General features: G+C 43.8%; 1 protein-coding gene across 1 annotated transcript in view; it reads left to right on the top strand.

Moving 5' to 3' along the window:
- The first annotated feature begins 4,430 nt into the window (after nt 1–4,430).
- Nucleotides 4,431–11,251, top strand: part of PTCHD1 (patched domain containing 1) — a 68,905-nt gene continuing 62,084 nt past the window's right edge. Inside the window, exon 1 of the mRNA XM_072615273.1 lies at nt 4,431–5,098. Coding sequence (XP_072471374.1) covers nt 4,748–5,098 — 351 coding nt within the window. The 5' untranslated portion in view covers nt 4,431–4,747. The remainder of the gene's footprint in view (nt 5,099–11,251) is intronic.

Here is an 11,251-nt window from a genome sequence, read left to right as displayed (position 1 = left end):
CACAAATGACTCTCTATTTAGTTTAGAACTATAAATTTTGCTGTGTTTTATAAGCATCTTATTTGTGCACAATTTTTTTGCCATAGCTTTTATACTAACAAAAAACAACTTGCTTTATTGTCTGAAAGAGAATTTTCCATTTCAATTTCATGTATATTATTATGTTTCAACTAACTATGAGCTAAAGATGTCTATTGATCACATTAATAGCATTGCTAGCATGATTACTGAGAAGCAGAATGTGCTAGTGAGTTACTAACCAGCCTTGAAACCGGAAAAATCTGGGTTCAAATTCTAGTTCTAGTCCTGACCTTGACACATTGGCAAAAGTTTCTCCAAGGTGTTCCCTATATCAATCTTAATCCTGTTCCTTACCCCAATGATTAATAATTATTATGTTATAATGATTAGAAGTTATAAATGTAAAAATTCTAAAGGATTTTTATCAATCAATAACTCTGTGTTATTTTATTGCATGTTCAAATGTTAACTATATTTAATGTCATTTTCTTTAAAATTATAATTCAATTTAAATAAATACAGGCTAAAATATTATTTGCAGAGATTTATTAAACTAGGGATGAGAGAGAGAGAGAGAGGGAGGGAGGGAGGGAGGGAGGGAGGAAGGGAGAGAGAGAGGTTACCCTTATTTTTGCAAAAGAGTACACTTGTTCCATAAAGGTTGGAAGCCACTGCCTTAGCAGATCTACGAGAACTGTGTATTCAGGATCATCTTGACTACAGTAAGGATAGTAAAGGGAGCATAAGACAAGTATATACCTCTTTACAAGTGAAAGGCCCTTTCTTTGAGAAGAGCCTTTGCTAATATTGGGGGCCACCATTCAGCTGAAAATTGATCTTTCTGTGTTGTAAGAATGGGTCTAAGAACACAATTTCACAATCAAGATTTAAAAGAAGCAGAAATTTGACTGTGAAGATGAGAAGGGGCAGATTTTAAAGTCCAAAGACTTTAGCATAATAGTGATTCAAATTTTGAAAATCTCTGGCAAAACTATAAAGTCATTTATTTGCCTTCATTCTTTCTTCTCTTGTCCATGCAAAAGCCCTCAACCATTTACCTAAATAAGAAGCACTTACAATCTCTTATGCATATATACAGATATACACATACATACACCTACACACACGCACACACACACACACACACACACCACCACAACACAAAAGCTCCTTTTCTGTTTTCCCCCTTCTTTTCCATTTTGCCCTTTCAATCTGCTTCTGTGTAATGCAGGGGATCTCCAATCTCTTTTTAGCTCCTCAGCTGCTTGAAGGTGGGTGGTTTCCTAAAGCAGCTTAGAAAATAGACCAAGAACAGAACGGATTTTGCTCTCTCTCTCTCTCTCTCTCTCTCTCTCTCTCTCTCTCTCTCTCTCTCTCTCTCTCTCTCTCTCTCTCTCTCTCTCTCTCCTCTCTCTCTCCCCCCCCCCCACCCTTTACAGGAGACATAAGTAAAACACAACACCCTTTCCCCTTCACAATCATGAATCAGCAAAGAGTTGCCTTGAAATGATACTGGGGGAGGGGGACACAGAAATCAAAGGGGGGTGTCATCAATAAAAGTACTTTGAGATGATGTGTTCTCCCTCCTAGACAATGTCCCAAAATCCAAGTGTTATTAAAGCCTAAAACTGCACAAAGACTTTTTGGACACCCTGTAATTGTTTCTCTGGAGAAAAGGGAAGTAGAGAAAAGGCAGAGCTGGGATCTGGAGAAGCTGAGATTGGAAGCTATGGGACCCAAACATTTTCAGGTACTTTTCCCAAAAACGGAGGAGATAGTGTTGTTGTGGAGTGTGTGTGTGTGTCTGTGTGCCAACAATGAAATGCACGGTGGAAATCACAAATGAACGTAGAAAAAGATAGATAGAAGACCCTGGGGGGGGGGGGGAAGGGTTGGACTGGACAGCATCAGGGGACTGTTTCTCATTTGCCACGGATAATAGAAGGGAAGGGTAGAGGGTATCATCCCGGATAAGTGTACAGAAAGATAGAAGAAAGGGTGGATTTTTTTTTTCTCTCCCACTGCTTTCCCTCTTTCAAAAAGCAAGTACCCAAGTTCAATCCGAAGTTTTCGGCAGCATGGCCCTGGGGTAACTGGTTGGGAGCTGCCTCCCAGGACCCCACCACCTATACATTTTTTTCTCTTTCCTGACACCTTCTCCCCCACCACCACCTTCGTTCTCACACACTTGCTTACTCCTTCAGTCCCCAGTTTCTATCTCAGTCTTTTCGTGTCTTCTCTGTCTCTTTCCCTATCACTCTTTCCTCTTCCGAACCGCCCCTTTCCTCTGTTCCCCTTCTCCTTCAATCTTCCTTCAGCTCTGATTAACATGGATGACCATGCCCAGGAACGTCGGGAAAACTCAAGGGACGTCGCCCCCTGATAGCAGCCGCCTTGGAGCACGGCATTGACCTGGGCGCGGTGCACCCAGAGTCTGAGCAGCAGGACGGGGGAAGAAGGAAGAGGAGGAGGAGGGCAGACCACCCTGGGAAAGGGGCTGCCCCTAGCACGCTGCTGCTGCTCCTGAAGGAGGGGACATCCCCTATCTCTAACTCCCAGCCACGGCTGAATCTCGTTTGCGGGCGTTGTTTGGGCTAGGGGTGCTCAGTCCAGCAGTTTCTGCGCTGACACACTAGGGCGCAGGGTTTGAGGCACCCATGAAATACACAAAACTGTACCTCTGTGTGGCTGCTCCTTCAGCTGCTGCGGCCGCTGATCGGGTCTGAGGCGGTAGGACCTGCGGGGGGCGATCCGCACCCGTCTGGCGTCTTCTCTGGGATTTCTGCTGAGAAGAACTGAGGGAGGTGGAAGAGAGGGAGGAAAAAAAGCCAGCCATAAATATGGATGTATATATAAAACTTTCTGAAGCAGTCGGTGCCCCTTGAGGCTTTCTGGCAGCCCCTTCCTCCGAGGAGCTTCTGCACTGGGTGTCACGATCCAGTGCCCTCCCTCCGTATATAGAGACTGTGAGGGAGGAGAGTAGACGCTGAGTCGGGAAAGGAGGGGTGCTCCTTTCCTCTTTTCTTTACTACTGCGATTAGCCATCTTTGTCACTTACCATCCTACTGGTCCTGTCTGCCAGTCAGGTGGGCGGACCCCTCCAAAGCTCCGAAATTGGCCAAGGGGTAACCCCCACGTCCCCTGGGGCAACCAGGTCACTGAGATCGGGGACTGCCCACCGACAGAAAAAGGCTCGGCGGCGAGCCCAGGACGCCCGAGAGCTCGGAAGCTCCGCTGCTTCTCTGGCTGCTGCCTCCTGATCATTTATGGCCATCAATCACTGTTAGTTGGGGGGGTGGGGGGTGTCAGAGCAGGGAAGGAAGGGTGTTTTTTCCCCCCCGGGGATGGGGGATGGCGTAGGTCGAGGAGATTAAAACAGACCAAGAAATAACTGCAACCAAAGAAGAAGAACTTGCCCCTCCACCCTGCGCAACTGACGAAGAGAAGGGAAAACGTGTGCTTTGAATGTCCCCAACTGGGTGCTTTGCAAGGAAGCTGGCGATTCACAGCCTCCCACTGGGCGAGACCCCTGAGGAGAGGGAAGGACAGCTGGGAACTTCCCTTGTCCGCTTCCCCAGCCTGTCCTCGGACTCTGACAGTGGACGCCTGTGTGCCTGAGTCTGTGCGAGGGTTAGGCTTAGGCACTGCCAGCTCTCCCTTGGACGTACAACAGGCAGACCCTGAAGTTTCTCTCTCCTCCAAGCCTCCTTAGCCTTCGTTGAACTGCTTTTTTGTTGTTGTTGCTTTGTTTTGCTAGAAAGGTTGTTTTGCATTTGGGGTTCCTGTCTCTCCCTACCCCCCCCCTCTTCCCCCAGTCCTTTCTGCAAACGTGTCTTTCCTCACTGCTACCTGAAGGGAGGTGGAGGCATAGAGCCTGCTCTATCTCTCATTCTCCTCCTCTTCTCCCCCCGCCTTCGCCTCCCGCGGCTCTCAAGGAAACCAGAGGTCTCCAAATTCCACTCCTACTTTTTTTGTTTTGAAAACAAGGTCCCTTTATTTATTTCATTTTGTTTTCTGCCTCCCTCTGCCTGGGCTGACAGGGGCTGGCGTGAGAGGGGCGGGGCTGTGGGGAGGGGGAGTGGAGAGGGAAGGGGAGGGGACTGGGTGTAGCCTGGAATTCTGTCTCCCTCGTGTTCTCTCCTGCGAGCGTCTCCCTGGTGCTACTGCTGCTGCTGCTTCTGCTGCTGCTGCTGCTGCTGCTGCTGCTGCCGCCGCCGTTGCTGTAGCTGCTGCTGCCGCCGCCGCTGCTGCTGCCTCTGTCGCTGTCTCCATCCCCCTTCGATGGCATTTGGGTTTGGTAAGTTAGATCATGAGGCGCCGGGAGGACTTCTCCAGGGCCCGACAGCGCTGAAAGGGAAGGAAGCAGCTGCAGCAGCAGCAGCAGCAACCGCCCAGCCCCGAACCCCTTTTGCTGGGAAGAGGTGGGGGGGAGGGGGAAGGAGATCCAGGGTGGAGTAGGGGGTGCGGAGGCAGGAAGGGTGTGTGGGGGGAGGGTCGCCTTTTTGCCTGGCTGGGGGAGGGGGGAGGGAGGAGGGTCTGTTTCCTCCCGGAGGGGACTCTCCCGAGGTTTTGCTCGGGACTCCCCGATGGTTGTGACCGGGCTCCGGGAGAGCTTCAGATCTCACCCCCGCCACCACCGCCGCCACCGCCACCACCGCCACCGCCACAGCCACAGCCACAGCCGTGCGTGCGCCTCGTCCTCCTCCTGCGCTCCCTCTGCACTAGGATGCTGCGGCAGGTTCTTCACAGAGGCTTGAGGACGTCTTTCTCCCGGCTCGGCCACTTCATTGCCAGTCACCCCGTCTTCTTCGCCTCCGCCCCCGTGCTCATCTCCATCCTCCTGGGGGCTAGCTTCAGCCGCTACCAGATAGAGGAGAGCGTGGAACACCTGCTGGCGCCCAAGCACAGCCTGGCCAAGATCGAGAGGAATCTGGTCAACAGCCTCTTCCCGGTGAACCGCTCCAAGCACCGGCTCTACTCGGACCTGCAGACTCCCGGGCGCTACGGCCGGGTCATCATCACCTCCTTCCAGCAGGAGAACATGCTGGACCAGCACCATACGGACCTGATCCTCAAGGTAAAGCGGGCTTGGGGAGCAGACGCGGGAGGTGAGGCAGGCGGGCTGCTCTTACCGGGCATTCTGGGTGCATCCGGACCACAAGCATCACCCCTGCACACACACACACACACACACACACACACGCACACACACACACACACACACACACCCCTGTGCCTGACCCTGGCTCCCTTACACACACGCACATACATACATACATACACACACGCACACACCCAAGCGTGGTTCCACCCCCACCGCACACGCTCCCACTGGAGACCGCCCAAGATGCTTAGGGGTTCGCCTGCCTCGCTTTGCCTTGCCTGCCTTTCATGGGGCTCCCCCTTCCTGAGTGTGGAGCGTCCTCCGCCCCTGGTGCCTGCAACAGTTGGGGCGGCGGCAGTGGCAGCAGCAGCAGTGTGTGGTCTGCTTGTTTTTGTTGGTTAGAGGGCGGGGATGCGTTTGGTCCTGAGAAGGATAAGATTGCCTAGGCAAGGAGAGGAGAAACGCTGGGGAGGCTGGTAACTTGTGTACAAGTCTCTGACCCCTCAACAGATAATGGGGGTGAAGGTTCAGTCATATTGACAACTTACTCTCAACCTTTTCTCTTCTTCCCTGTCTTCCAGAAGTATTACTGGGGGAGGCTTTGAAAGATGCTGCCTGCTCTGTATGCGTTCCATGTGGGAGGGTAATGGGGAGTTAGGAGTAGGAGGTGTAAACTGCCTGGGGAGATTGGAAGTAGATCAGTCTCCCCACCATAAGTTTTCCAGTGGTCAGACTAGAGGGTAAGGGAAGTCAGAGTGCTGCCCCCTGCCACATGGATTAACTCTAGATGTCTCAGGTTTCTGGAAATGGTTAATATAAATTGTGAAGTCCTTTCCTCTTTCGAAGTGGTCTCTCCTGCCTCCAGTTCCCCCAATGACCCAGAACCTGTTAGAAGGAGGCATAGGGATTCAGTCTATTGTTTTGGGGACTTGGGGGCAAGAGGCTAAGGGGTAGAGAAGGGACAGATAAATCAAGTGATGATGCAGAGGAGGGATTGTATCTGGTAATGTTACTAGAGTCAAAGGACTTAAGAGGTTGATCCAAATGTAACATCCAAACATGTCTTCTGTCAAAGGTAGGACTTCCTTATGACAAGTAAGCTAATGGTGATAACTTTAGGGAACCTTTCAGGAAGAGGAGACATACGGATAATGAGAGTATGGACAGTAAGCTAAAAGGTGTGATAGATTGAAGGGGAAAAGGTGCATGCAGGTAATCCATCAGAATCCATAACTTCCATTACTATTTTGTATGTTCTATATGGGAGAACTCAAGGGTATGAAGGGAAAAAACAAACAGGGGTTGCAGTGTGTCATACAATATATGACTTTCTGATTAAGGTCTGACCATAGCTACACTGATTGCTGGCATTCCTTTCCTTCAAACAGAATTTGGCCAATGCTCAGTAGGTTTTTCTTTATCCCTTCTTCTGAAACTAATTCCCTAGAGGAAGGTAGGTTTGTTTTCCACTAATATATTACTTATCTCATTCTGTTTGTTGACATTATCAATCAGCAATCAGTAAGTAGCTAATGAGGGGAATCTAAATAAGTCACTGAAATGAGGAACTCTTCCTTCTGTTAGGTCATAATATTTCTGAATGACACATAAATTTGTTATGAACAGACATTCACTCACCACAGGCCTGTAATTATATTAATTTTGTGATATCTGTTCTCATGGTATTTCCAAACTAATATCTTTTTCAGTTAGTTTACTAAAAAATATTTTAATGCAAAAACACTGTCCAAATATTTCCCTAAGAAAACAGGCGAAGGATTTGTCATTGCTATCAAGGAACTATAACTGAACAAGTTTTGTCAGGATGAAATGTTGCCTCACCTTTGGATAGATGGCTGATCTAGTCTACCAAATGATATGTCCCTGTGTGTTTATTGATTCTGTGGCTTATCATGCCTTTTTGCTCATTAACTGTCACACCATTGTGTTCTTTTGTTTGACCATAGCTACGTTTCTTCTCAAGGTTAATGGGAAGTCAATGAGCACAATCAAATGCTTGCCTCAGTTCTTTTAACTGATTTGATGCTAAACTTTTCTGTGCAGAAAAATCTTTTTCAAAGAATAATATTTGGATTTGCTTTCAGTTTGCTTGATGTGTGGATGTATGGATAAACACCAGAAGCGAGGGGCAGCTGGTTGAATCAGGAATTGTTTCAAAGGGTACAGAGCATTTTTTTTAAAATAGCTAGGTACCTGGTTAAAATCAAAATGAGACAGTGACAAGAAGTCATTTTTACCTGAAAGCTATCTCATAATCTAGGTAAAGAGTTCATTCACTTTGTAAAATCTAAGGATTACAACAGGAGGGATCCCCTTAGATTTTTGAAAAGTTTATTCTTTTTTTAATCTCCACATATAATACTCATTTTTAGTGGATATGGAGTAAGGGCATTCCAAGGAAATGGACCTTCATAGAAGGATGGGAGATTGTAATTAGCAGCTTGCTTGGTTGCTTGCTTTTCGCCATTATAACAAAAATATATACTCCATCATTACCAGGAATTACTAGGGTTGAAACAGTCATTCTTATTCCTGTTCCACTTGCTATTCTGATAATACAATCATACAATTAATAATGGTGGGAACTATAATGACCATTCAGGAAGCATCTAGGTGGAGTACACACTACACAAAATAGCGAGTGGTTCCTGCCTTTCTAAGTAAGACTGGATTAAAAATTGAACAAAGACTAATATAAATCAATACACCATAGGGCCATATTTTCATTCCACCAACTTTATGAAATAACTTGAAATGTTAGGTACATAGGCTACACTTATACTCTTAAAGAGAAAACTCCTTGTTTCAGATTAAAAATGGCATCCAGGGCTAACCTAGATGCTAGATGCCTAGCAGTAAGTGATAGAATATGCTGTTTCCAAGTTGTATTCATGATAGGAAGCCTTCTCTCAGTATTATACCTACCGTTCTGACCATTAAATTTACTTTTTGTGGGAAAAGCAGTTTTGCGCACGCTGTGTATGTTCTCAGTGTCAGCTAGTGAGTGAATGAATGAAGACAATACTAAAAATAAATCTGAAAACAAAAATGTAACCAAAAGGGAGGTCATAAAATTATTTTGAAAATGCTATTGATTCATAATAAAATCAAATATCCAAATCTTTGCAGTTTAATGCCACTTACCCTGTTTTCTTTGGTGTAGAAGTAGGTCTGAAAATAAATAGCCTTTTTTTCTCAATGTTTCTACTTATAGCTGGAAGACAAAGAGCTATAATATAGTATAAAATTTGGGTTGTTTGGAGTGAAGAAAAATAAAAAGAAACATTTATCCAAAGGAAAGAATAGGAAGTGGATCTTAGATGTGAATCTTAAGACTATTTGAATTTCAAATACAAAATTAAGTTGGTCTGTATTAAGTGCTTTTCTCTGAACATAACTTAAAAGGATTTAAATAAATTAATCTCTCAAAAGATTTAAGATCTAGCATCATTTCATAAGAAGAAAGGTTTGAGAATGAATCTTTTGTCTCTTTTGTAAGTCCTATCTCTCATTTACTTCAGTGAGACAGCTGTAACCAAGTTGAAACAACTTGACTAGGTTACTCATACATTTTTTTTTAATTGGAAGAATATGTGAGAAAATATTTCTGCTCTATTCTGTATCTTTGGTCTAAAAACAAATAAGAATGTAATAAATGCATATGGAGCACTTACTCTGTTTGATGTCAGTCAAAACCAAGACAAAGAAATCTTATCTTGTGGCAAAGAATATATATCTTATTTTCTACGTGAAAATGGTCATAGGTATGGTAATTTTTAAAAATTCATGGATTGCCGAGCATCTCCAGCATTTGTAGACTATCACTTTTGCTTAGCATAGGATGCTGAAATATGATGCAGTAAACAAGTAACCAGGCAAGTGTGAAATACATATTCAGGACTATTATTTAACTTTAAAAAGACTCTACAGCAAGTTAAGTTTTTTTATCTTTTTATTTTTAAGATACTCTTTTTCCTTTTTTGACTCTGTACATCAAATATCAAAAATATTTTTCTTTCATATTAGTGTGTTCTTTTTGTTTAAAAATGCTAAAATGCCTTATTCTGAAGAATGATCTCATAGCATGTCATATTTCTTCCAAAAGAAGTTCTCACACCTCTATGCATCATTCATTCATTGTACGTCTTTTATGCCAACACACTGATGATATATTTCATCTAAACCTTATATTTCTATAGATACTAAAATTCAATGACAAATATTCCATTATGAGTTGCCAAGGTCAGTCTTTAAAAGAACACTTACGTGCTTGCCAGGGTCACTAAGTCACAGTAGTTAGTAAAAAATTATTTAAAGAGCTCAGTTATTTTCCACCTATCATGTCAGCACTTATTACAAGGATTAACGAACCTACCTACTCTAGTATACTTTGTCCCTACTGTGTTTTTCTCATAATAACTGTACCTCATTCAAAACCGTTTTGTGTTGTTGTATTTTTTGGTTTTTTTAGTAATGGGCAGCTAATGCTGGGGAGCAACCTATTTGTGGTTCCCCAGACGTTATATATTGCTTTGTTTTTCTTTATATCTCCCTCACCCCCAGCTCTTCTTACTCTAAAAGTACAGTAACAGTGCTTGTAAGTGTTGTCTACAATACACATGTTATGGTCCCTTTGGACTGTTGGACAGTGTCCAGTTTTTCAGTAGACATTTCCCAGAATACTCTTACCTTCTCTATTCTGTAGCTTTCTTCCTTGTCTTCTAAGTATGGTGGTACCAGAATCCTCTAAAACAACAAATCCACTATGAAAATTGGATCTAGTTTAACAGAATGAAAGAGAAAGGTGTCCTTTGCGAATCCCTTTCAGAATTGCCAGTTGGAATGGTATCATATAGATCACAGACATGCTTTATGATCTGCCCAACATAAAACATCACCCACTTTGGCCAACTGGATGCCAACAAGTTGTTTGCTGGGCAACAATAGTGTAACCAGTAGAGGAGACAGGTGGGTGAGTTTTGTTTTCTTCCCAGCGTCACTGAAAACGAGTTGGCATCCAAGGACCTTATGATGCATTATCTGGTGACAAATATTCTAACTCCTTTAGCAGTGATGTTCCTTGAGCTGAGTTAATCAGGGAGACATATTAGTGGAGGCAAGAGAAAGAATTCAGCCCAAGCTTTCTAAGCCCGTAATTTTTACAGCCCCAAGCCAATTTCTTCTTCACTTAATTCACATTTCAGGAGTAATTCAAGGAGGCATTTAGAAGGGATATAGGTTTTCTTTTTTGTGAAGACTGTGAGTTACATCCAAATGTGCCAGGCACAATTCCATGCTGAACTGGCATCTGACTCTGGAGCACAGTGCAGTTATGTGACTGGCAACTGATATGCATAACCAACTTTTTTGCATATAGATTTCCCAATTTGGAAAAACATTTAATAGAACTGCTCATTAAAATGAAAATTTAAATTTATACTAGTGGATGAGGTGAACCTCTCCTTCTTAATGTCTTGTATCATTTTAGCATAATCTCTATCAAACAGATCCAAAAAAACTTTAAAAATTGGTACCTCAAGACATGGGAATGGGGAAAGGAATAAGCATTCTTATAGTGCCTATTATGTGTTAGGCACTATGCTAAGTGCTGTGCAAATCTTATCTCATTTGATCTTCTTAACAACCCTGTAAGGTAGATGCTGTTATCCCCATTTTACGGTTGGAGAAACTGAGGCAAAAGGAAGTGAAGTGACTTACCCAGTGTCACACAGCGGGTAAGTGTCAGAGGCTATATCTGAACTCAGGTCTTCCTGATGCCAGGCCCAGTGAAGAAATGGACCATTTGATGGCTAATGGAACATTAAAATCTCCATTTTAGAATGTCAGGTGTCTTATTTGGTAGTTGCTTTTAAAAAATAAGAAAAAGGAAAACAAGTAGGATGATTCAAAGAGGAGACTGCTGCATTTTGTGTCACAGAAGAAAAAAGATGTTAGAAAACTCATCTTTTTATCGTGATCTTTTAGGATGTGCTATCCAACTCATATTTATACTAGACAAAATGGACTAATATTTATAATAGACAAAATAAGTATTTGGGACGATATACTACTATGGGATAGGTTGAGATATACCATTAAAATAAA

This window comes from Notamacropus eugenii, chromosome 5, assembly GCF_028372415.1.
Source record: "Notamacropus eugenii isolate mMacEug1 chromosome 5, mMacEug1.pri_v2, whole genome shotgun sequence".
Lineage (NCBI taxonomy): Eukaryota > Metazoa > Chordata > Mammalia > Diprotodontia > Macropodidae > Notamacropus > Notamacropus eugenii.
Note: the sequence above shows the minus strand (reverse complement) of the source record. Positions and strands in the feature narration are given on the sequence as shown.